This window comes from Anguilla rostrata, chromosome 11 (assembly GCF_018555375.3).
Source record: "Anguilla rostrata isolate EN2019 chromosome 11, ASM1855537v3, whole genome shotgun sequence".
Lineage (NCBI taxonomy): Eukaryota > Metazoa > Chordata > Actinopteri > Anguilliformes > Anguillidae > Anguilla > Anguilla rostrata.
This window is the reverse complement of record NC_057943.1, coordinates 33439664-33467471: the sequence shown is the minus strand read 5'-3', so window position 1 is coordinate 33467471 and position 27808 is coordinate 33439664. Positions and strand designations below refer to the sequence as shown.

General features: G+C 43.4%; 1 protein-coding gene and 1 long non-coding RNA gene across 4 annotated transcripts in view; both read right to left on the bottom strand.

The window, feature by feature from the left end:
- Positions 1 to 27357, bottom strand: part of LOC135234654 (carbohydrate sulfotransferase 11-like) — a 37144-nt gene extending 9787 nt beyond the window's left edge. Inside the window, exon 1 of one of the 3 annotated variants that reach the window (XM_064299477.1) lies at positions 27315 to 27357. In XM_064299477.1, coding sequence (XP_064155547.1) covers positions 27315 to 27330 — 16 coding nt within the window. In that variant the 5' untranslated portion in view covers positions 27331 to 27357. Of the gene's footprint in view, positions 1 to 18956; positions 19860 to 27314 lie in introns of those variants that run through there. The other 2 variants (XM_064299475.1, XM_064299474.1) reach the window with 2 other exon arrangements.
- Positions 233 to 4828, bottom strand: LOC135234658 (uncharacterized). Its single transcript, XR_010324164.1, has 2 exons — positions 3687 to 4828; positions 233 to 2875 (listed from the first exon to the last, which is right to left on the bottom strand). It is a non-coding gene; the product is annotated as an uncharacterized LOC135234658 (long non-coding RNA).
- Positions 27358 to 27808: the final 451 nt, after the last annotated feature.

Genomic DNA, 27808 nt, shown 5'->3' with positions numbered 1-27808 from the left:
CTCTGAATAAATACACACAGGAAGCCAATCCCCTGGGGGTTTACACACAAGCATGTATCTGTCGTGGCTGCCGGTCACAGGAGTTAAATAAGGTATTTCATGTGTGGTATGTATGCATGTGTGTGTGTGTCATCACAGTGGTCATGGTGAGCATTTAGCAACTGTGAAAAAGTATTCATCCTTAAAGTTTGTACAGGAAGCGAAGGAATCTAGATTCATATTTTTGTTCCCCCCCCCCCCCCAACTGCGGTAGAAAGCACAGGAAAACACTAAAACTTCTTTCATTAGATGCCTCAACTGTCTCTCTCCCAATCTCCCTAACTTCGACCGCACCACGTCAGTCTCTGGGCTCATTCCAACCGCTCGTTTTATCTCCTTGCATCCTATCCTTGTGTCCTTTCCATGCTCCTAGCTGCACCAATTGGAGGATAAATCAAGGAAATGGAACGTTCTTATTCAGCCAATTGTCAGTTTGAAGCCACGTCAATTACGGATGTGGCATATGTGGCAGATGTGGATCCACAGGTCGATCATTTATACCCATCAGTCGTTCCCAAAAAAAAAAAAAAAACTTTCACAAAGTATGCACTCGTGTATGCTCGCTCAAGCATCCTAGCTCTGTCATCAAAGATGGCGGCTTGACTGATTTCTGGGTCAGTTGAGGGCCGAGGAGACGAGGATGGATACAACAAGTGATTGGAATGAGCCCTTCCCCCTCACCTTTGCCTTTAGTCCACTTTGCACAGAGACAAAGTATAAATAGCTTTAAATAGTCAGGGAGATTTTAAACCTAGTTTTAAGGACATTTCTAGACCTTCTTTAATGTAATTACCAGGAATTAGGTGAACACCCTCTCATTCACCTTTCCATCACACCTCCTTGTTTTTTTAAAATCCAATTCCACTCCCTGAGGAGGTCAGAACAGCTGAGACACTGACCCATTTCAAACGACGACTGAAGACTCACCTCTTCAGGCTGCACCTCTCCCCATCCCTCCCTACCCCCCTGTAAATGACTGTAAGCTTAGGGTTATAACTAGGCAGCTGTTTCGTAGGTGACTTAGGTGCATTAACTGTCTTAACTACTGCTTGTATTTTTTCCATAGATGGCGTTGTTGCCGTTCTCGTTGTGTTAGTGTTAATCAGTTTAACCTTCAGGGTCCAAGTTGAACTATGCGGTTGTTCCCTGCACTTGGACCGGTACTTCTCTCTAGGGGTTTCGTCATACTTGTTCCTGGTTATGGTTATACACTTTGTTGTACGTCGCTCTGGATAAGAGCGTCTGCCAAATGCCTGTAATGTAATAATGTAATGTAATGATTACCTCACAACCCCATGAGGGTGTGGCAGGTGCACACCCACAGCTCTACAGACAGCTGTGACGGAAAATGGCTCACAGTAATCCTAAAGTTCAAGTTTCAACACAATGGAGGTTTAGCTCACCGCTGCTTGTACTGTTTTTCAACCTTGTCAAAAACCCCTGCCTCCATTTTCCATGATACTTTCGTTTCACCTGTCTTTGAAAAATTTTAAACATGGAATCTCTTTCTAACAAAACTCTTTGCCATGCAGCACACAAAATCATTATTCCTTCTGACCGATTCAATGTCCTTGGGATGTGAATATATGATATTTATTCTTAATTGGTGTGGATAGCTGTTCATGACATAATGTGGTCCTAAGTGGGTAAATCGTTCTTCGGTAGACGTTACAAGTCTCTAATGAAAAAAAAACAAAACAATTGGCAGCTCGTTGTGATTCAGAGGCTGTAATTATGGTTGTGACACACATTAGCATGCGGACAGCACAAGCGCAAAGCACCCTGGGAAATTCCTTGGCCTGCATTCTGAGGGGATCACTGAGACCCTGTGTGAGAAATGGCACACACAGCTACACAAAATATAAAGAAATAAATTATCAATATAAAATGACATACAGTAATGCAACACTTCCCAAAATATATGGTTAAATATAGACATAACTGCCATTATTTTTCTTTGATACTGTATATTTATCATTTGTGAAATATATTTATTATTTCATGGGAGTGTACTCCATTTCCATAAGGTAGACAGCAGACAGTAGAAAATCAGTACAGAAATCAACCAATCAGGACAATGATCAGGCATAAAACTAAGGATTAAAATGAAAAAACAAAAACAAAAAATCAGTGAGAAAGGTCAGACAGCCTAGCCTGTCTCTTCAGATTTCCGTGCACCGAGGTTCTGCATAACGGAAAAAATCGTTTGTTTCGAAAGTGATGCAGAAGTGAGATCACTTCCACGCCTGCAGAGAGCCCTGACGGGCCATAAGCGCTCTCGGGTCTGTAATAACCAGCGGAACGCCGACGCAGCAGGAAGCAGAGAGCTTTCATAACCGACCTGCACACGACATCGACCCGCACGGCCAGGAGTGAGTCACAAACCGCGCAAGAAAACAACACGTCCCAGAAGGCCGTGGAAATCTTTCGGTTCTCTTCATTACGAGCCGAGCGCAGGCCCACAGACCTGGCTGTGCAGGTCGTGAGGGCTTCATCTGCCACTGGAGGGCATCTCTCACGGTTACTCTCCCACACTGACACCTAACCAGCTAAAAAAGTCTAACAAACAGCCAATAATGTGAAGATCAATGAAAAAATGAGAAAGCAGTTTCTCTGCTAGGAGATGTGGCTGGATAGTGTTAAAAGCCAAAAAAGAAATCTGTGAATAAAAGCCTGGCGTGAGTCTTAGGGCCCTTAAGACGCTTGTATAGAAAGTTAAGTAAGATAAGGCTGGCATCCTCCACACCTCTGCTCGCCCTGTATGCAAACCACAAGGGCTCTAGTAATGTCTCCACCTGCTGCAAAATTTATTTTTCTTAATTAACTTTCCAAAGCACTTCTTAAAGGAGTACTATGGTGATTTTCACACTTTCTCGGGTTTATGTGCTATTTGCACAAGAGGCATTGAAGAAACACAATGAGCAAAGTATTAAATATGTCCGTTCTGTATTTTTTGAGAAATATGCATTTTAAATTCATCGTCTTATTTTCAACCGGTTGAGAAAGTTGTCATTTTGCTACGTCACGAATACAGTAACCACTCCCATTTCCACGCCCCGTAAAGAAATCTGACAGGACACACCGTCCTGCTGTTCAGACAATGCAAATATTTAACTAACGTTAGGTTCACTTATATTAGAGTGCCTTTAGATTATTTCTGGTTATATTCATTTAGCTAGCTAGCTAACGTTAGTTAGCTAGGAGGTTTGCTTTCATAAGGCAATGTTATCGATAACGTTAGCTTGCTAGTTTGCTTTTATGAGGACGTTATAGTTGTGCTTTTATCTTAACTTGGCTAGCTAGATAGCAAAAATTATAATTGGATACAAGTCAACGTCCTTACCTTAGCTATCTATCGATACTTGATATACTATTAAGCTAGCTAGCTTGTGAAAATTCAGTCTCCCAAAGAGAGAGCGTATCATGGGGGTAGCTATGGTAACGGGGCGCGGTCTGTCAATCATAGCTAACTGACGGTTCTCATTACCACGCCCAGACGTTCGGGAATTTTTATAGTGGGAAATTTAGGCTTAGAAAAATACGTTTTAAAGTACATTGAAATGACTGAAGAATAAAAAAATTATGCACATTTGTTTTGTTGTTGCCTGAAGACAACTGGGAAGTGTCACGTTCAACCACCATGGTACTCCTTTAAAGAAATAAGAGCTACTGGCCTAAAATCATTTAAAACCATGGGCATTTTACTTTTGGCTAGAGGAAACATAGTGAAGTTTAGGTACCTTCTGCAGCTGAAGAGATTGCATAAAAATAAAATGAACGATGTTACAGAGTTCCTCAGGATAAGCCTTAAGTAACCTGGCCTTCGTCCTATGCCTTAATTGTGTTGTAAAACCATGATCATCAAACCTCAGATAAAAACCATATTTCTTCAGCCAGTTGTGTGTTTGAATTAAAACCATCAAGACTGATACCCCTATTGCCCATATCATGTGAGCTTGTCATCATTCTCATTTCATTCCAGGCAGTTTTTAGATTATTACTGCTGAGCTCAGCCTCAATCTTATTCTTGTAACTCAGCTTAGACTTTTTAATTTCAGACCTCGCTTCCTTCTTACTGCAGATTCCCTCTCTGCTTCTACATAGCCGACCGTAAAAGCAGCTTTCCTTTCACATACAAGTCCTTTCGGAGGTTTCGAAATCCACAGTTTGTTTTTCAGAAAAACCATTACTTCTCTGGTAGGGATCGCACAGTCCTTGCAAAAGGAAACACAGCTGTACACAACATCGGTAAGACCATCTAAATCATCCGTAAAGTCTTGGAACACTGCCAAGTCTGTGCGATCACAGCAGCCCTGCAAGACCATGGTACAGTCTACTGTCTACTAAACCTTAACTTGTCGTTTGTGCACCTTCTTCCTCTGCAAAACGGTCTTATGTATGGGCAGAAGGTTATGGTTATGGTCAGATGATCCACGAGTGGTTCCAGTGATAGACTTATACGCCCCTTTAATGGAACCATAGCAGAGGTCCAGAGTTTTGTTGTAATGCGTGAAGCAGGTGACATATTGATAGAACCTGTTCAACGATTCCTTTAAATGACAAAGATTGAAAATCTCTCATTATAACGTTCGGGGCTTCCGGAGAGATGGGTTGCAGTTTCTGAGTCACTTTCAAAATGGTGTCAGCCACAAATTTGGCGTCCGCCTTGGGGTGTATGTAAACAACGGTAACAAATAATTTAGGGAATTCTGTGGGGCGGGGAAAGGGCCTCAACAAAACAGCTGTTCAATGTTGGGTGGACACAGTCGCTCACGCACGGAGATATTCCTGCTACACCTGCTGCAGTTAAATGTACAGACACAGCCCCCCCCCCCCCCCCCCCCAACCCCCTCCCTGAGACTTCCCCCTTACTGTCTCGGTCCAGCCGGAGAGGAGACCCAAAGCCCTTAATATCCAGAGTTGAGTTCATGTCCAAGTCAGTGAGCCAAGTTTCCATAAATACCATGAGAAAGGCATCCCCGTACTCGCAAAGCTGATTTACATTAGCTCGCAACCCATTAGTTTTATTCCTCAGGGACTGCACGCTTGCTAGGATAAGGCTAGGATCTCACAAAACAACATATAAGACTTAAAGAGACAGGACTGCACTCACTTGAACTTTAGAAATAAAAATTTAAACAAACAATCCACGCAGGCGCTGCACCCCAAATGTTGTCCCTGATGCACCCACAGGAGTGTGGAAGCATCATATAAATGATCAACCTGTGGATCCACCTCTCCCCATCTGGCACACCTGTAATTGATGTCGGTTCAAACTGAGGCTTGATTGAATGCACTTCCTTGATTATTCCGTCCTCACATCCTTTCTTCACATCCTTACGTCCTCCATTGGGTGGAACTGAGGAAGTGAGGAAAGGACGCAAGGAAATGAGGAAAGGAGCCAACTGGGGCGAGCCCCATTATCTGAGCCTGAGGAAGGCTGGAGCTGTTCTACAAACATCTCAGCCTACTGGCCTATTGGTGATGAAGCCCACCACCAACTTTACAAAACCAGAGGGGGGGGGGGGGGGTGGATTGATTACGCCAAGTAAACAGGAATTGGGCAGGATGGCTTTCACTGTATATATAAATGAATTATTCTCAGAGTGTGGATCTCATCAATGTGTGAAGCACAAAGCCTGACATTGTTTTTTCCCAGAGTCTGGAAATCTGCTCAGCCAGGTTTCTGAGGAGGGCAGACACAGGGGGGCTGTGAGCTAAAGGCATCGGGCACGCTGCGGTGCGTCTGATAAAACAGCCGCTCCCTCACCGTCGCACACAGACGCGCTGGTCTTACCAAGCCCCTGCTGACGCCGAGGAATTACAGGGGCATACTTGTTTACATGCCATCGCAAAAAAAAATATGGTACAGCAAACAATGCACATGTTCGCTTCTAGAACAAAGGGAAGAAAACATTTAAATAATTAGTGTGGAGTTTACAAAATTATATCACGACCACGCAACATTATAACAACATCCTGCCAATATCCATTTCAAACCCAACCCATTGCAGGCCACAAGACTCCTTTAGAATGCAGCCCTTTACTATAAACAGGAATCCCTCCACTCAAGTTTACTGTGTGTGAATATAAACCCAGGTCCTGAGCCTCTGCCCGTTTCACTTCACCGGCGGTGTCACAATACTTTTATAAAAAGCCCCCAAAACCCACAGTGAAAGGAAGAGCTGATTTGAGTACTTACTCAACAGCCCCACAAAAAAAAAAAAAAAAGACAAGGAATTCAACTTCCTGTTTTGTGAACAGAATAATGCCGACCGTCGCACAAAGGTTTCAGTCAACCGACTCTTACAAAAACAGAAACAAAGAAAGATAAAATCAGATAACCGAACTGATGACTCAAAAGTTTTTGCCCCGGAAACCACGCCTCTAGAGAGATGTTTGGCGTCTTGATAAAATGCCAAAGAAAATTATATATAATCATACAACACGCTGATGTATGTAGGTGTTAATTTGTAATGTGTACTAAACTGTCCACAAATAGGAAGGAAGAGCTGAGGGACTGCCCCACCCACCGCAGCTGCATCAGGATGTCGGCTTTAGGGGGGGATGTGCGGCTTTAACCGAATCAATAGACTTTGTCACGTTCATTTCTTGGCTAGCAAACACAGATGGGAGCCCCTCTATTGTGGAACCCTTAGCGTTTGAATCCAGGGGCCTTTGTTCCTTATGTGCGACCCTGCGAATCTGCGTCTCCCCGCGAGCGCTTTGCGTTCAGGGCTCCCCCCTCTCTGGTTCCTGCCAGCCCCCCTGGAGGTAAAGCTGCCTGAAAAAAAAGCCTGTTCGTATCAGCTGGGTATAAAACTAACAGCCTACAGCTGTCTCTGACTTCAGCCCGTTCCTGCAGAGCCCACTTAGCCAAGTTCGAAGTTCTTTCTGGCAAAAACTGTGAGAAGTAACCCTAAAGGGAGAGTCATGTTTTTGTTGCCATCAATCAAGGCAAAGAGGCTCACATCATTCTTTTGCCATTTCATTTCGCTGGACTGCTATACTTGTGCCATATGGTATAGCAATTACAATAAAAAAAATTCCATTATTGCATCACAGGATGAGACAGGGGGGTTTTCAACAGGAGGGTTCCGTGGACCCCTGGATGTCCTTGGAGGTACTATAGGGGGTCCCTGGCCTTGATATGCAATCACTACACATAGATTTGGAGAAATATGTACAGTCATTGCAATTTAAAAAATATATAATCCTTTTGAACCTAAGATGGAGATCCCCTGGATGTCTTTGTGCCTGGATGGGGGTCTCTGGATCAGAAAAGACTGAAAACCCCTGTCTTAAAGGACTCTTCCGTGCTCACTATTATTCAGTGGACACATAGCTGTCTTTGTTTTATTTATGATCCTTCCCACAATACGAGAGCAAGGTTTTCTTCTCTCAACAGAAGGCTTCCACGGTCATTCTCATTATGTGCCGCTATCCTAGGCTAGATTTACTTTACTTTCCACCACCTACGGCAATGCATGATGTTACTTACTGGTCTGGGAATTAATCGCATAAACGCTCTTATTTTTCTCCTCTGTTGAATGTCGCTCTGGAATACTGCATGCGCTAACTGAATGTACTGTAATATAATACCCTCGAACTAAAGCAGTTTTACCACCATTGAAAAACCAGCATTCACCGGTGTCGAATAAGACCGAGTGAATAAGTCACGGCAAGGTTAATCGCTGCCCAGCGAGAACCGTTTGAGCCTGAGATTAAACGAGCGACTTTAAACGGAGATCGATGACAGAGCAACGGATGTCACCTCGGAGAACGAAAGCCAACGAAACCGAAGAACCGAGCCAGAAGCGAACAAGGGCTGCATTCTAAGAGGACGCCCGTAGGGGAACCGCAAACGCGCAGCGAGGTGGCAGTGAAAGGTGAGCGCAACCTGTGACTTCCACCTCCGGCCCCACCCCCTCCCCCTCCCCCTCCCCCTCCCCTCTCCCTTCTCCGCCAACCACCGCAGAACAGTGGCCCTAGTTACCGAAGCTTCAGATCGAAGCGTTATTAACATTCCCGAAGTTCCCGACGTGCCGGTATCCGCGGTAACGGACGAAGGAATAAGTAAAGCAGTGTGAGGGCTAGGCTAACGTCCTGCGGCGTCCCCCGGCGGCGTCCGCGCGGCTCGGCCAGGTTTCTCTTTCCCAGGGACGGCGGCGAACCGCAACCCGTTTTTTTTTCCGCGGTGAGGATCGAGGGGCTCCCGCCACCCGCCGCAGATGACGGCAGGCCGCGTAAAAACTACAGCTGCGTCGCACTCAGACAACATTCAACAAAGCGTCCTCTGTCATTCCCGTCCCCATCGAAACTGACCCACTTCAGATCCCTTCTCTGTGATGAATTACACATTGTGTGCCTGTGTGCCTGTGTGTGTGTTTCTGTGAGCATATGTGATTGCATGTTTATATCTGCAGGTTTTGTGTATATATGTGTGTGTGTGTGTGTGTGTGCTATGTATGTATGTATGTAATTATGTGTGCATGTGTGTGTTTTGTGTGTGTGTGATGTGCGTGTGTGTGTTTATGTTTGCGTGTGTGTGAATGTGTGTGTGTTTGTGTTTGTGTGTGTCAGGGTCTCCCCCATAATAACAGAAGCCTCATTGTGTGCCTCTCATTTCCGGTTCTGTGGCCCCACAGTGACATAAGGAAGCAGGGGGTGGGCCCGGTTGCTCTGGCAACTCTCCCAGGTGCCTGCCAGAACCAACCCCCCCCTCCCCATGGGGGCACCGTCTGCTCGATTCACAGACGATCACCTCGTAGCGTACAGAAGCGTTGTGGCAGTGTAACTCCAGCTGTGTGAGAGTGACCACACGGCCAGAGCTAAACAGCTCTGCGTGCAGGGGGGGGGGGGAGAGAAAGGTGAGCTCCCCACCTTCCAGGAAACTCTGGGGAGAAACCACCACCATGGCTGGACTGCAGCATGTAAACACTCGGCTAATGGACCTTGAACTGAACTGCGCAGAAAGGGAAATGTTCACTTGGAAGGCAAGAGAAGAACATGTGGTCTCATTCAAAAACCTGTATTGGGTAAATAAAGACCTGTAATGGGTAAATAAAGGCCTGTCGTGGGTGGCACAACTACATTTTTTCTTCATTCTCATTTTTGGTGTTAAACACACATAAATTTATTTTCCGTCTCTTTACTAAGGAATTCTAAGAAAATATCAATTGTTCTCCTGCTACACTTTTAATCCCTGAGTAAGTTCATAGTGATCATCAAGGCTGATGTAGATCAATATTATGAAGATTTTTTTGCAATTTGCAACAACTTATGTGACACACACACACACACACTCTCTCACTCACTCATTCACTCACTCATACTCTCACTCACACACACACACACTATCACTAGACAGATTGTATCAAAAACCCCAGCTTCAAAAACTACAGACAAACTCAAAACACAGGGAGCAGCAGGGGGGATTGCTACAGACAAACTCAAAACACAGGGAGCAGCAGGGGGGACTGCTACAGACAAACTCAAAACACAGGGGTGCAGTGGGGGGGACTGCTACAGACAAACTCAAAACACAGGGGTGCAGTGGGGGGGACTGCTACAGACAAACTCAAAACATAGGGAGCAGCAGGGGGGACTGCTACAGACAAACTCAAAACACAGGGGTACAGTGGGGTGACTGCTATGGAATCAGAGACAGTTTTCTTCCCACGCCCCTGAATCCAACTACCATGCAACCAGCAGTGTGATGCATAGCAACGAGAACTAATGGCGGACAACTGCACACTCACGAAACAGCAATGCGAATTCTGTCAGGTAGGACAAAGAAAGTTGGGATTTGAAGGGAAAGGGACTTGTGAGTGTTTATAGAGGAACAGATTCCGATTTACATCTGGAATCTATTCCTGTATAAACACTTACATGTGAGATCTAAAGGCAACCTTGATCTTATCAGGTGGAAACATGACCCAAGGATGTCAACAAATCTCACCAACTCAGACCTTGAAATATAATTTTTGTGTGAATGGTAAGAACTACAATTGCCATTATTTCAGTTTTTTTCTCCCTTTTAGGTATCTTTGCATATCTGGAAAGGGTACCACCACCTGATGTGGCACCCACGCACCAGGAGCAATGCAGCTGCAGTGTCTGCATTCACCTGCAAGCCAGGAACTATTCCACACTCTGCACCCCCATGCAGTACTGCAGGAAAGAGTTACCGCCATTCGGAGAGGAGGCGCATTTTGCACTGAAGATAGGTCGGTAGCCCTTTTGGCGCCTGCCGCGTTGCTGGGACGCCAAACCTGACGGGAACCCAAGGAACACTGGCAACCGTAAACTCGGCGGACTCCTGCCGGCACAGAGCCAAGCGTCCCAACGCTGCCTCGCAGTCACAATCCACTAATAACGCAGCTGAGGCCGGGTCTTGTATCCATAGCAATGAGACCCTGGCTGTGCTCACGGTGAGCCCCTTTAAACACTGAGACACCTGGGAGGGCTACAGTCTTTGCCAACTATAAATCCCACAATGCCCTGCTGCTTCCTGGGAAACTCCAGAATGGTGTAATTAAGCTAGTATACTCTCGATGGCACAAAGCACTCTAGTTATTAGTATCATTAGTCCATGCGTTAAGAATGTGTACACAGCCCAGAAGAACCACTACAAATCCTTGGCAGGTGATGAGGAAGTCACATGGTCTTGGAGAAACATCCTCCAGTCAGCTGGTAGACAGGATTGTCCATGAGCAGCAGTGTAGACCCCAGGCTGCATTCAGTCAATATTTGTTTGTAACTTTGTTCCCATTTTTCCACAGTTTGAGCTTGTCACACTGTTTATTAAGGAGAAAAACAAGTGATGTTTGCATTTCTTTTTAAATTAAGAGCAAAGGTAAGGAAAATGGCACTGTTTTGGGTTTATTAGCAAACATAATTTTCTGCACCTTCAGGGGCTCACTGGACTTCACTGGCTGCACAAACGTCATTATCAAAACGTCAACCAACACAAACGGACACACGACACGCCAGTTGGCAAAAATGAATATTTCCGCCTGACTGCCAATCCTGCATCCTGAAGACTGCAAGAGCACAGTAGGTCTTACTCCTCTATGGATGGGGAGTCTACTGCGGGGCTTTTTTTTAAGGCAAAGCTAAGCCCCAGATCTAGGTCACCAAATGAAGTGAATCATGGAATCAGTGAATCAACAGTCTTCCACAATATATGAGATTTTGGGAACTTTCACAGTGGGATAACAAAACTGGAAGTACACAATATGACCAAAATTATCTTGACAGCCCTTGGTCTGGGGCTGTTTTTCATGGCTTGGGCTAGGCCCCTTAGTTCCAGTAAAGGCAAATCTTAATGCAACAACATTCTAGGCAATTCTGTGCTTCCAACTTTGTGGCAACAGATTAGGGAAGGCCCTTTCCCCAGGCATACAGCAAGGTCCATATAGAAATTGTTTTGCTGAGATTGGTGTGGAAGAACTAAACTGGCCAGCACAGAGCCCTGACCTCATTCAACACCTTTGGGATTAATTGGAAAGCCAACTGTGAACCAGGCCTAATTGCCCAATAAGTCCCCGACCTCACTAATGTGCTTCTGGCTGAATGGAAGAAAATCCCTGCAGCAATGCTCCAACATCTAGTATAAAGCCTTCCCAGAAGAGTGGAGATTGAACCAAGGTTTAACAACTCCATATTAATGCCCATAATTTTGGATGAGATGTTGGATGTCAGGTGTCCACATATTTCTGGCCATGTACATGTTTATCGGGAATAGGAAGTAGAATAGTAACAGGAGATCCTTGAGGTATTTTGAGTCCGCCTTAGTCAGACACTCACAAGGCTGCAGGTACAAACAGATTTTTCTTATCATCAGACAGTCTTAAAACCACCGTGTCTCCTAAATCACCTCCAAAGCTCATTCTCTTTGGACACAAGATAAGCCCGTGAGATTAGGATGTTTTATTCACTGCCTTTAAAAGGAGAGGAAAATCTGGAACCACGGCCTGCTGCGATGTCACGACCGGGTCGCGGCCGGGTAAGGAGAAGCCGCGGTCCCGGCAGGAGGAGCGCGGAACGTCTACCCCCTTTCATCGGAGCCCAGAACGGCGCACGTCAGCGCGCCACGTGGGCCGCCGTCCGCGCTCCGGTAAACACCGCGGCTCGCTCGCCGACAGCGCCCGCGTGGGCGGCAGTAGGCAGCGGTGTGACGTGGCGGCCAGGAATAATTACCGGCCGGAGGCCTGCGATTGGCTAAGGGGCGGTGACGTCACTGGAAGCTTGCCTGATGCTGACCTAGGGCGGAAGTCTCTTTCAGAAGGAAGCAAAGTCACTGGCCTGAAAAAAAGCTCCCGCAGGCTCACAGTGGGGTTGGCAGCCCACGCTGAGACTTTGATGCCTGAAAAGCAGTCAGTCAGTGTTGCTTCCCATTCTGTAGCACCTCCTCATGTTTAAAAGCCAGGCTAGGCTAGAGCTGCGGTGTCTAGCCTAGCCTGCATTTACTCGGGTGCAGCTAAGTCGCCGCTGCTTCTCCAGGCAGCCATGCGTGTGCAGTACTGCGGATGTTCACGCACACACTGGTATGGCCCTGTGTATGAGGGTATGAGGGCCTGCGGTGGTGCAGTTCGGGCCTGTAGTCCTAAATTTTCTGTACAGTGCCGATTTAGCAGAGTGAGAATTTGCACTTCCAGCCAACTGAGCAGATTCCTATTTACTTTTGTACTGTGTGTGTGTCTGTGTGTGTGTCTCAGTGTTTTACTGAGGGTGTATCAGTTGATGCAAATGAGGTTCTCAAAATCTTTGCAATTACACCAATTGTATATGCAGATATAAACCAATGCATATTGGGTCAGAATGAGGTTTTTGTTCTATTCATTAAAAGTTCTTGTGCACCTCTGAGGAAAAAACTATTTTCATGAATTTTCCTGGGAAATATCAGGTGCTGCCTAACCTCTTTTGACTGGTATGCATAAATTTGCGCACCTCTGTATTTATTGTTTTATTTTTTTCAAGTTGTTAAACTGAGAAATCATATAGTAATTGTGCATTAAAATCAGCAGAAATATTTAATGTTTACGGAGGATGTGTTACTTTCTTCTCGATCAAAGATTCAGCAAAACATGCAATTTTACCAGGGGAGCCTAAAGCTTTGCATACCAGTGCACATGCATGTCTTTGCAGTGCATATTTAAAAGTTTGAGAAAGAGTATGTATGTGCATGCAGTGTGTATGAGTGTGACAGAGGGTACATGTAGGTATGTATGTGATGTTTTTGTATGAGTAAAATCTGTGTGTATGTATGTATGTGTGTGTGTGTGTGTGTGTGTGTGTGTGTGTGGCCAGAGGGCCAGGTGGAGAAGGTGTATTTCTCTATAATGGTGTGAGACTTGGCATAGCACCCTAACCCCTACCTGCCACAGACAGACTACACCGTGCCAGCCTAGCCCAGCCATGCCAAGTGCTGGCAAGGACAGGGGCTGCTAAAAGAGAAGAAAGGAACAGAGAGGTGGCAGAAGAGGTAGAAAGAGAGAGAGAACACAGAGCCATAGGTATTTGAGAGTGGCTGACTAAGGACTATTCCTTTTTTAGAATGCCAGTTCGCGTCACCTTGCGAAATGCTCCCACTGGAAAAGCATGGTTTTGATTTGTGGCAATGCTGTCCAATACCTGCTCAGCCACTTATTCAATCTGGTGCAACAGTCCCAACAGTGCAGACTTTTATTCCAAAGATAAACCAATCTCGTTCCTCATTTTGAGATAAAGCCACAAGTGGAGATTCGGAACAAAGGCAAGACAAAGACATTGTTCCATTTATGAAGTGTAACAGAAAAAGAAAAAAAAATACTAAATCAATTCTTGGTTATTAGATTCTCGTGGTGTCTGTGATAGAAACATCCAAATTTTAAATAAACTTGAAGAAACTGTCAAGTTCAAATGTACAGAATCCGGTGGCAAGCAAGCCACTTCTCAATTTGTCCCACAGGACTCTAGAAGTTTCTCTAGGCTCACACTTTTTACAAGTCCCAGATTTTGAAACATTCGCATTGCCTGATATCACAAGGAATAGAAAACAAACAGCTGTGCTCCCGCGACAACTTCAAGGTCAAGTATGCGTCCTTGATTGACGGGAGGAATACGTTTGGTCAGCATCACCAAACTGATGGGCCGTTGAGGAGAGTCTGTGCTGGGGATGGAGGTGGGGTGACTCGGACTGACCGCAGAGGTGCAAACAGGCACCAGTCGAGGTGGAACGCGAGCACACTTCACACGCAGACATGTTGCCCATTCCACCGCATGTACAGAACCTCAACAGGGACTCCTCCTCCTGCTCTCCAACCCCGTAGTCCATGTAATGTGTGCTTTCCTGTTCTTGCCATGAACAGGCAGTCGAAGCCTTGCTGGATACACAATTCGCATGACCTGGTATGTGCATGTCTGTGTGTGTGTGTGTGTGTGTGTGTATGTTTACATGGTAAAATGTTCCATGTAAAATCACCCTTAAATCAACTTTCGCAAGTACACTGTCTTTACCAATGATAATATGGCCAATAAAACAAGGAAATGTTCTAGATATCTGTCACGTTACTGCGCATAGGAATTTACCATGACAGTTTTTAACATCCGCCATTTTATTGAACATTCGCCTGAGAACACTCGAGCTCACGTGCCCACTCCCCTAGCCGTAACGATACCTCCCCCCGTTACATGCTTAAGTCACCCCATTTGTACATTTCACAGGAACGAATATTATGCCATTATGCCTTCAACATCCATCTCGTATCCTGGAAAAATCTGCCTGAGTGACAACTTTTACATCGCCGGGGTGCGGAAAGTTAAATATTTGTACAACCAAAAAAAATACAGCGGCGAGCAGGCAGAGCAACACGACGCTGCAATCAGCCGTGTCCACGCTCGCCGAACGCAGATTTTCCAGTGAAGTAAGGAAAGCATCCAGAGGTGGTATGAACCAAGTTTCAGGTCAATCGGGCTTACAAGTAATCACAAAAAATTGAGGAATGGCCAACAATGCTAAATTTAAATTCTTCAGGGCAGCAGTGTTTTTTCAGCTGTCAACACCATTGAAGTTTTTCGTAGTTCAGAACAACGTGTCCATCAACTGAGAACATGTTTCAACACCATAAACCAAGAATTAGTGCTGTTAGCGCTGTATGCCAATTTTCCTATACTGCAATGTGATTGGATGTCATTTCACCATCGTCCAACTTTTCCTTCGCTCTGTAGTTAGCCAGTGAATGAAGAGTTTATCTTCCAAATGTAATGTCTATCAGACCTTACAATTCATGAGAACAAGACTTTGCAAAATTATTTTTTCAGAAACAATGGAACAATGGCCGAACATGCTAAAAAATACAACTTTTTATAACACCCATTTTTTTCACGCAATCGACACCATTCAAGTTTTGTCTCGTTCATAAAAACTCGGCCTTTGATTCATAATATGCTTCAAGGCCAAAGACCACATCTGGAATTAATTACAGTGACTTTAATGGACGTGCCCAAATGGGTCAAGCATTGATCCCTCTTGGACTCATATGAACTGTCGAAGTAATATTAACACTGAGGATCTGTAGAACGAACGCCGCCTGGAGTTATCTACCTTACCTACCCAACCAATGTTGTGTAACAGCAAGGAGTGCAGCGTGTGTTTTCCAACGCTCAATTTAGGCTGAAAGGGCCAGCTGGAAACAGGAAGTACGTCGTTGTAAAAAATCTAACAATGAGGGAAAAAACTACAGTGTCAGGTAAATGGCTGTAAGGAGACCGAACTCATATGGTTTTAATTACGTGATCTAAACTGAGGCGAACTGCTTGACGCTGGGCACTCTCATGTTTTTGTGTTGGCTTAGCCCTGGAGCGGGGGTCAGGAACAAGAGAAGCCTGCACGGTCCCTCCACAGTCAGAAGGCTGATCTCAGAGCAGAGGCCGTAGCGGCAGAGCTCTCTCCCGTGAACGGCTCACGGGCGCAGGGCACGGTTCCACGTTCGAACGTTTCCCGTTTTATGACCGCTTCACCGCTCGCAGGCCACTGTAATGCTGATGTGAGAAACAGTCGGGCCGCTGGCTCAGCCGACGGCGGCCCGCTCGCAGTCCATGTAATGCTTTGGAGGGTTCCGGCCCTTCTCAGCCGACGGCGGGCACGCCCAGGCGTTCTCATAAGCGGTGTCCACACAAACAACAGAGGCATCCCAAGCCAGATTGTCTAAAACAACACAACAAATAACAACCAAGACTGTGAACAAACTAAAAGTGCAAACACCCAACCAAACTGTGGCTATAAAAAACTAAAAACAAGTATGTGTGCATTTGCACATGATCATGTGTATCTGTGCATGTGTGGGTGTATGTGTGTTGGGGGGGTGGGGTGGTATGTGGGGGGGTTGCTACATCACTTCTTTCTCTCCCTCTCTTTCTCCCCCTCTCCCCAACCTCCATCCATTCCCTCCTCTTCCACCTCCTTTGGCCCCATGGAGAAAACCGACAGATCGACCCAGAGGTATGCGCCGGGCTCTAGAGGGGGGCTTTCAAAAACATTCCACAAAGTTTTCTCTCTCTTTTACTGTTCTCTTAACCCAGTTCTCCGTTCCCCGCACCCAGTGCTGTCACACAGCTCCGTATGTTCTACCCTCAGCTTCGATTCTCTCACCTCCCCAGTTTGTCTTCAAAGTTGCTCAGTTGCCCCTGGCGACACTGAGTGCAGCTCACCCCTGTGCATCAGTGTAGCCATAGATGCTAATGACCCACCAGATAAAACAGTGCTGTACCATAAATGCTATGCGTGCTTCTGAGCACTGAAGCTGGGATACTCCCGTTTGATGGATCTCATGAATATGCATCCTAAGGAGGCGGAGCTTACCAAGGACAGTGGGGCGCAAACGGGTGCGGTGTCCTTGGGTACGCCTCTTCCTGAATATTCATAAACTATAATACAATACCCTAAACTCACGTTACCAACCAGAAAACCTCCTGTAGATAGGAAGTGGAGCACAGAAGCAACGCAGGAGCTGAGCGTCTGTAAAAAAATCAGCCTTTGATATCTGTGGCTTTTTCAAGAACCCAAAGTTCTAGAACAGCAGTTGCGAATCAAGTCCAAACAGATTCTGCACCGTACAATCTCCCGTAGTCATTCACCAGGACCCACCGATTTTAAGAGACATGTTATATTTTCTCTCAGGGTCTTAAATGAAAGCTCATCACATTTGCTCTTAATCATTACACCACTTTTTTACATGGCCGAATCAGAAAGAGTAAAAGGTAAAAAAATAAAAAACACCATAGCCAGGAGGGCCAGCTAGAGAAACTGACCTGACCCAAAAATCCGGCCGGTGGTGGGGGGTGGGGTGTTTGGATTTAGACAGCAGGCTCCCCTGATGCGATCTCGACTGGCCCTGAATGCTGCTTTTGTGCGCGCAGGGGGGACTGGACGTTTTGGCTGGAGGTTTCCCAGCAACCGTGCCAGAAATTGTGCTGGTACACTCCACCCACTTATACTGCTGATGTACACGTGACTATAAGCATGTATCTTTTTTAAACTCGGCAAGGCCGTCACGGTTCCACATAACAAACTGCATATTTAAGATGGCGCAAAGTTTTGTTTGGCGCATTCGCTGGGCGTCGGCTGAGGCATGGGAGCACTGCTTCAGCTCTGTACTCTACAATTTTAGATTTATAATCAAACAGTTTGCATTCGGTCAAAGTGCAGATTCTCAGCTTCTATTAAAGGGCATTTTTATAGATTTCAGTTTCACCACACCACCATTTCAGGGCGCCATAATGTTTCGGACAAATGGCTTCACAAGTTTTTCTGATTAGTCAGGTGTGTTACATTACTTCCATAGTGCAGGTATAAGAGAGGTTTCAGTATCTAATCTTGATTCTAGGGTTTTGATTGGCTTTGGAGTCTGCTATTCGCGTTTGTCAACATGAGGACCAGAGTTGTGCCAATGGAAGGGATGGAAGCCATTATGAGCCAAAGAAATGAGAAAAAAATAACATTTGGAGACATAGGCCAAGCCGTAGGCTTACCAGAATCAACTGTTTGGAACATCATTAAAAAGAAAGAGAGCACTGGTGAGCTCAGTAATCACAAGGCCAAGGAAGACTTTCAGCTGATGACAGAAGAATTCTTACCATAATGAAGAAAGCCTCCCAAACACTTGTCCGACAGATCAGAAACACTTTTCAGGAGGCAGGCGTGGATGTGTCAGTTACTACTGTCCGCAGAAGACTTCACTTACAGAACTACAGATTCATTCTGCGGTTGCATCATCACTGAAGACAAGTAAGCCAGTACCTTTTGCAGCCATACATGTGCAAAATATGGCTGCCACAGGCACTGGCTCACTTGTCTTCAGTGATGATGTAACTGCAGAATGAATTCTGACGTGAACGAAAGCATCTTATCTGCTCAAGTTCAAGAAAATGCCTCAAAATTCATCCTACAGCAACACAATGACCCCACACTGCTAAAGCAACAATAGGTACTTCAAACAGTCATTGCATGTAAAGGATGTGTCATAAAGTACTAAACATAACTACTTTCATTAATACAACATTGATATGTCCCAAACATCATAGTGCCCTGAAATTATGGTATAAAGTATAAAAAGTGCTTTAATTTCTACATGATGAAACCACAGTGAATAAAGATATCAATAAATAAAAGCTGAGAACGTGCACTTTAACCACGTGTGAATTGTTTCATCACAAATCCCATTGTTTACTAAATTTGCACTAAATGTCCTATTAACTCTCATGAAGCCGATTCTGTAGCATGATGTATGCTACAATGAATGCGTGAATCGTTATGCACGCGGCGAAAATAATTTAAACCAGTATAAGCCCGCTGTAACTATAGCCTACTACCAGCACAATTACTACAGTGAATAGAGCCTGTACACATCTCTCAGCCCGCAGGGGTACGTCACCTGGCTTCAAGTTGCTCTGGAAGTAGAAAATCAGGAGGAAGAATGATCCGACGCAGGTCGCCAGAACCACCCGACCCACTCTGGGCTTCCTCATCCCGAGGGCTGAGGCTGCCAAGCCCCGAATCGCGATTGCACTCCAAGGCTACAGCTCCGGCGACGTCTCCGAGTGAATGTTACTCCAGAGCGTGCCTGGGAAAAAACGCCTCAGATTGTACATGCCGAGTTGTTACTTGAACAAATTATCTCGCACAGAATATCACTATTGGATATAAGTCCCCAAAAAACTAAAACGCTCGCTGGTGTGGATTGTTTCTTGTTGCAGCTGACACTTTGTTACAAATCCGAGTTGGGAAACTTTTCGTTCTTCAAAAGCCCACCAAAGTTTAGAAATTTGGACGAACCTCCGTACAGAGTCATTGTCGCTGTCTGTTTGTTTTTAAAATATATATATATAACTGAAACAAAACGTGTGCTAAACATGGATGGCAGTGGTTCAGAGTAGGCTAAACATTCAGAGTAAACAATGACGTCGGCACCCCCTCTTGTTCCCTGCCTATCAATCAGTCAGCGCACCGCTGCCCTTCAGGTCTGGTTGTGAAGCGCGAGTGCTAGCTGGTACTGAATCTTCTTGAGCGATACGAAAAAGAGAGATGAAGAAAAGTGAGTTACGCTCAAAAGTAGACAAGCATTCTCATTCAAAATTCTAATTTTTAGGTTTTTGGGCAAATATCACGACACAGTCTTGTGCAATTTAGCGCTATCTTCTAGCTTCAAACTTATGAACGAAGTTACACTGATTAGCTAAAATCTCTCTCTCGCTCCCTCCCTCTCTGTCTCGGACACGCACACACCCATGTCGATTCTGAACCAAAAATGTTCTTAATAAACAAAGAATCACTGTAACGTTGATGTTATATTCAAATTATTGTATGTATGTATAACTTAAATTTTGTATGCAGTTAGGGGGGAACTGTTAATTATGGGAAACTGTTCATTATGAAAGATACGGGCTCCCCCATACCTCTGCTATCGTGATTTTATAGTTGAATCGTAAAACGATGCTGTAAATATAGTCAAACCCAAGGAAAGGGGATTGATTGGACCCAGCACACGCCGTTACAGGTTACATGTTAGTATCTGCTAGGTGTTTTGTCATTTATTAATGATACGTTATTCCAGTTCCCCTCAGAACAAAATAATATAACATTATTTTACCTAATACATTGTATTTGATAAGCAAACAAGTTAAATTGAATTTTTTCAAATATGTGCATTTTTTAAAACTGCACTGTTGAATTCTTTCGGGAGTAACGCTGTTCTTTCATTTTCAAAATTTAAGTACTGCATAGTCATTTAATTAAAACAATGAATAAATAATATTGTCTAATCTACAGCGCCCTCTAGTGGTTGTAATATAGCCTACCTTCTTTTGAGACGATGCTTTCAGGCCAATCCGTTTCGTTTACAAAGCGAGTATTTGTCGTTGATTTACGTGGCACACGACTTTTTTTCAGGAATAGTTCCAAACCCAAAACACGGGGAACTTTACTCATTTACAGCTGGGCGTGTACTGAACATATTCAGTACCTTGCTCATAATTAGTCATGCGATGATGTGCCCATTTGCGACCGTGCAACTTTCTTTCCACAGAACCACTTCCCTTTATTAGGCCTACTGGCTTTGGCATGAATGTTGAATTTAAGTCGAAGCCGTTATAGTGAATGTAACTTTTATTAAATTGTCTGTTTGTAGTTTTGCTATTCAGCCCGTCAACATTTTCTACTTTAATTTAATTTAATTTTGTAATTGTAATTTTCCGTGTGTAATTAATTAATTAATAATTAAATAATATTTTAAAAATTATGGCGGCGCATTGCTGCCACAATAAGAAAATATAGTTTTCCTCCCAGTATCAGAAATTTTTTCCGTTATTCAAATAAACTTTATTAGGTCCGTATAACGATGAAAGTACATTGTTTTTCGTTATATGCATACTGAAAAAGATGAATATGTCGTTTTAACAAGAAAACATTTCTATATTGGAACAGTGCGTTGCTACCAAAATGAAAATATATTTTCCGATTAGTATTTTCCTATCTCTTTACAACATGCCATTGACACTTTTCTCACTTTACTCGTTTTTTCTCATTTTGCGTGAGGTTATGATAAGAAAACAGCCTATCGAAGAAGATACACAGATTTCGGTCAGTAAAGGCAAAGAACGCGAATAAACGCTTGTATGCATGATTTAATAGATTTACTTTAGTATTGGGTTGAGACACGGCAAGATTAACCTATGGACATCACAACCACTACATAAAATTAATCTGTTTGATGGCCACAGCATCTTTAAGAATGGCCAAGGATAATGCAAATTCACCTTAACCGACTGGAAAGTGGTTTATTGGAATATTTATTTATTTATTTAAAGTCAGTGTTCTAGAACTCTATTGCTTTCAATTACCAGTAGTCATTGTCACACCATCATTAGTTCAATACATTCTAATCACATATTTGTGATCTCACACCTGAGAGAGAGAGAGAGAGAGAGAGAGAGAGAGAGAGAGAGAGGGGTGTGGAGGAGTAATCAGTAGGGAGAGAGATAAGGTCGTGTTGTTGCAGTATCATAGTCAGGCATTTCAGGGTTCGCGCACCAACAGGTCGACGGCCAGGAGCCCAGCAATTACTCATTTAATTGTGGCAATAATCTCAGCTGAACATTCAATTACCACTTAATGACATGGATGAGAAGAATGACAGCGCAAACGCTTGCGTCTCTCGTCACCTGTCGGACTCGAACCGGGGGCTTTTCAAACTCAGTCCCGAGGGACCCCTCTGCATGCTGCCTTCTGTTTCCATCACAACGGCACCCCTTGAACGTTAACAAGCTGTCAATTGCTCTTAATTGGACACTTTTTAAATGTTAATTAAGTGGTTGATTTACCCTCTTAACTCACATTATGTCAGAAATAGCTGCCCATGCCACGATGAATAAATGTCCCTCATCCACATCCCAGGAATTTTAATCAGTCAGATAAACCGATGATTTCATTATCTGCCATGCACTGTGAGGTAAATGGTGCCTTTGGAAAGCAGCTACACTCTAATTGATTCAATTATAGACTGAGGAGTGGAGAAGGCGGGGGTCTTAAATGTTGAGCCCAGCTTTGAGAGACTAAATCAAGGAACCAAATCTACAGTCCACTAACGCTGTAAGCAGGGCTGTTGGGGGGCTCATCCTGTTGGGCAGTGTTCTAGTGCATGATGACATCACAGTATGTTTCTGAACCTGGACTATGTCAGGGCTGAATGTGTCTGGCTGCCCCGCGGGGCAACACATAAACCAAGGCCGTCAAACTCTTGTTCTTGGAGATCTACCGTCCTGTAGGTTTTCCCCCCGACTCTAACAAAGCACAGCTCATTCAACAGCTGGAGATCTTAATGAGGTGCTAATGAACAGAATCAGATGTAGGCCTACCAAATCAAGGTTGAAATGAAAATCTATAAGGACAATAGATATGAAAGAACAGGGTTAGGGAGCTCTGACATACATGATGCTAGCAGTAGTGAGAGACGGCAGGGCTTCTGTCAGATGGGATGGCAGTGGCTGTGTCTGAATAAGCACACTTGCCTACTACTGAGTATACTTGTTGAGTACACTAGTATTGTTGACTAGGTGAAATTTTCTCAAAATATAGTGTACTTAACGTCCCTGGGTGATATACTTATTTCCAGGGTTTCGCAGAGTATATTCGGGATCATTCTTTTCAGGAAGTAAACTAACATTTTGGTCTCGTATATAGGACACACCAGCTTCACTTTAAAAATTAGGCGCAGCTTTGCTGAGGTTTTCCTTCAGCACCAACAACGGCCTGAGCAAGGGACGTCTTATGCCACTCCAACAATAGTTGGAATATAGTATGGTGGATATTTTTTCGCATACTGCATGCATGTACTGAACAGTATGCAGTAATCAGTACACATTATGCTAGTACACAGGACACAGGATGCAGTAGACATGGCAATGAGTCCGGCAAAGCCAGTGTCTCACTGTGCACCAGCGACCCCTGCTGGCTGATCAGGCACCCACAAGTCAGGGTAATGATCATTGCTAAATATGATTGGCATTCCAATTTGGGGAGAGAAAAAAAGATTAAAAATGAAGTTTTCTGAAAGAAGCCCTGCTTTCCATTGCCTGTTCAGATCAAGTGACAGGTTGTGAAATCTGCATTAACGGGGCCGTCTCAAGACTGAGTTTGAAAACCCATGTAATAGCCAACGTTTTCATTCACCACAACCTAACCGCAACATGGTTAAACATTAAAATATTGTTATAGGTTTGCTGGGTGTACACCATGCAGCTTCACAACACAGAAATCAGGATAAGCTTAGGTCCTATCAAAGACACTCTATCGTGACCAGATGGTCTGTTCCAGTATTTTTCCCACCCTTCCTCATTCTCTGTGGTTCTGTCTGGTATAAGAGTTTCTGGGTGGAGCTATATTACAGGTTATGAATATTCATGAGACATGTGTTCAATGGCATAATGTCCATTGCTGCAGGTTTTGCCCTTGGCCACAGCCCTTCATGAATATTTATAAGATGCATCTCATAAGATCCATTTCAGCTTCAACTGGAGACAGACAGAACACTGAGTGGTCACAATACAGAGCTGACCATCTAGACCAGGAGTGGGCATTTCCAGTCCTGGAGGGCCGGTGTGTACACAGGGTTTTGTTCCCACCAATTGCCCTGGGTAAATGAGCTGATTGATTGTATAAACCAACACTGGTTCACTCGTAGATTAGATTACAGAAAAAATTTTCATACAGGGACACAAGAACTGTCTTCGGTTGTCATTCACATGCTTATCAAGGAATGTAGCAAAAATATCAGATGGTGTAAATGTTAGGGCTAATTGCATAATTGAGGCCAAAAGTTGGCATGAAAACCAGAAACAGATATAGCCCTTGTTGCCTACTTCTGATCTAGACAGTCTGAAGGATGGGACACACTTTCCACTTTACACCCCATTGAATTGATGATGAATTACACCTCAAATTGTAAACACCATCCCTCCTCTGTCTCTTGGTTTGTAAGTATTGGCTCCACCCATTGTAGTCTGATGGAAGCTGTTGTCCAACACCAAGGCTGGCTGGGCTGCCGTTCTGGCACTGGGTTGAGCATGACATCACTTCCTGCCTCCCTCTCCTCCCCCATTCTAACAGTACTCCTGCAGTAAACTGTCATGTTCTGCCATAAAAACCTAAAAATTAAAAAATATAAATAAAATAAAAAATTTTGGTCCGCAAAATGTCTCAGGGACATTGGGTACTTTCACCAGTTAAAACACACCCAGGAGGAGGAAGTATTTGAGTATTGAGTACTGGGTTAGGGTGAGGGTTACATCACTTCCTGGAATATTGAGTACTGGGTATGTTTGCAGCCTGTCCAGACCAGAGGAAGGTAAAACTGGCACCAACCAATGGAGATTTTGGCTCGTGTTTTTCTCCAGAAAACCATTAGACATTTTCACGTTTGGCGATGCAGTCTGATGGTGCAGCCTACTTACGCCTCAGAGAAACACAGAGAGATTTCCAGCATGTTTCTCCAGTCTGCCAGAGCAGCAGGAGATGATTAGTGCTTCAATATTGATAGAGAAACACAGCATGAGAACATTTGCAGACAAGAACATGCTTCAGCTTATTCTGGCTTGTTATTTTTCTATGTCTGAAAAAAAAGAAGATGAAAATTTTACCGGAAATAAAGCAAGTAAACCAGTTATAAGGGGAGGAAGAAGATTCCATTTTCTGTAACATGTAGCTTCTATGATTTGACAATTCAAATGTATATTTGAAAGTGTGCATGTGCGTTTATGTGCATGAGTGTACGTTTGCACATGTGCATGTGCGCACGTGGGTTCATCCATGTGTGGGTGTGTGTGTATGTGTGCGTACATGTACTGTATGGGTGTGCTTGTGTGCATGTCAACTTTTGGTTCTCAACCTCAGTATCGGATGTAATGTCGCCCGTTGCTGATATCTGTGATTTTAGCTCACAAAGCCAGCTCCATTAATTTTTAGTGGAAAATAAAAATATTCCACTCATATATTGATGTTGACTCTGTGCATTATATTAAAAGAGAAAAATCACTTATTATTTTTCTCAGGTTATATATTTTTTCTTACCATACTGACAAATATATGAATTTTTAAATTATTGTTTATTCTGGCCTATGTCATATTTTTGCACCCTAGTTGAAGAGCTGTATGATGTATTGCACAGGGTTAGGAAGCTGAAGTATTTTTAAGGTTCATTTATGGTAGAAAGTTAAGATAACATGTATATAGAAATATATAAAGAAATTGAAATTAAACATTTTGACATGTTATGATTGCGTAATTTATTATCCACCAACTTTGGGATGGCAGGTATACCGTATGCCTACTTTGGGTTGGCCAGTAGACCATCCACCAAGTTACAGCTATCTTATCTTAGCTAATCACAGATTAAACAAGCTCTGTTCCAATGCAGTTCTACCGAATGTTTCCCAAATTATTTTATGTAACTTGGCCCTGTGTTACCATCTGAAGAGCACATGGTCTTTCAAACATTATGTATCACATCAAAGTGTCAAATCACAAAAATTGCTCATGGGGAAAACAGTTTGAGCCGGTGTGACATGGGTCCTTTTGCTACGCCACTTCAATAAACTCAGCTACAAAAACAGGCTGGGGGATTATTGGCATAATTATTTTTCACACAGTTTCAACATTCCCATGAAGGGAACAAGATCATTCTTTCTTAGTTTTTGATCAGGGTTTCAGTTATGCTTACATCGTCCAGCAGGGGGAAGCATTTACCCACATTCTAAACAAGTTAATACAAAATGTGTCACCTTGTACATTTGATACATCTGTTAAACTCCGCCGTCAAGACATACACATACAAATGCACCTGTAGGTAACAACAATGCACTTATTGAAATTCACAATGGCAAATTAGGAAGAGTCATGTGTTTAGATTGAATCTGGGCCTTAGCTTCAATGACATTCAAAAGAGCAATGGAACAGAACACTGATTTTTATCTACGTTGGGTTTTGCCGTGCCCTCATTTAAAAAATGAACATGGAAGTTTCATGATTTCTGTTATCAATATCATATCTCGTTTTGTTTTGCACACGCACACATGCGCTCGCACACACACACACACACACGCACACAGGAGGGGTGTGGGGGTCAAATCGGTGACGCTGCTAAGTCACAGTATTGAAGCATGACTTTTCATCATGTAGAGGGGTCAGGAAAACATTCGTTTTGAGTAAAATGGAGTCAGAGGAATTGCTGCACAAACTGAATCAATTAGACTTCTGCTCAGTCTCAGTTCTACCCATTATGAGCTCACTACAGGTGACTGAAAAGATCACAGCTATCCATAAACACCTTATCTATAGCCATACCCCTAACAAACCAGCTATTCAGAAGAGGTCAATAAATACACTCCTGACATTTACCATATTTATCATGTTATTATGATTTCAAGAGAGCCCAAAGAGCCAAAATTTTTAATTGAACAGAAAACTTATTTTATTACAGAATGTAAAACTATATATTTCAATTTACAAAACTCAGTGTAAATAACCCGAACCTAGGTTATGGTGTTAACAATCTATTGTTTGTTAACGGTGCATACTTAATTTGTGGGACATATGGTGCAACATAAAACACAACAGCAACAATAAAATAAACTATGTATGAAGTTCAGATGGCACAGCAGGTGAAAACAGAAATCAAACAAAGGTTGATTGCACAGAACCTCTCCCTAAACTCTCTGAAAATTTATTGTGCTTAGCTAGAGTTAAAACTTCAGGTTTAACCTCTAAAGTGGCATGTCTTAATGAGAAACTGGACCATTCAGGACAGAACCGGGGGCCCAGTGTGGCCTGGCAGGGCTGTTTCTGAACATTTCTGTGCCCCAGGCCAGACACTCACTGGTGCCCAACAGCAACAACAATGTATATTATTGTGTATGCTATTTATGCTATTTGAACTATAACTAAGCAGCCAAATGTTCTTTTTTCCTCTAATTTCCAAATTCAATTTATTGAATTAACGTATTTTAGCTTCCAAAAAAATAGGCAAATGATCTACTCACCAATTTATTTTGTAACACAACATCTTTACCCGTGCCTTGTGGAAACACCTGAAGCTGTATACATGGCAAAATGTTTGTGACAACACTTGGCCCATTGTTTCTTTTCATCCATCTTAATTACATTGGTTAAACACATAATATTCATGTTTAAAAACGGGAAAAAAACATCACTCTTAATCATTATAGGGCCTAATTGAACTTACCTTTACTTGAGATCATGTCATTGAAGCGTCTCGCGTTTCACAAAACGGCAGCATTCCTATCACTTTTCCTGCAAGGAAAAGATCTTATATTTTTTAAATGATCACACATAGTACGTATCTTCCATTAATACAAAATGTTCTGTTTTTAATAAAACATATTCTAGCCATATGAGGACTAGAAGGCAAAACCACCGTTAGGAAAGCTAGGTGAAGCAATATTCAAGGTCAGCAAAGAAATCTGAATTCTTTGCTGATGTGTTGTTTTAATACTTTTTCGCATTTACAAAAGACCAAGACATATTTGAAATGATTCTTGCAAAAACATTTTTTTTAAATGTATAAAATACAAATTATTCATTTATTTTCTCTTAAAAAGGCAGGCTTTTGGTTATAAACATGATGGAGTAATGCCCCATAGAATTGCTGGCTCTCTGGCTCCAAGAGTTCTCTTTTATAAACTATTGAATCCAAAGCATTCAAGGTTTTTGGCAAAT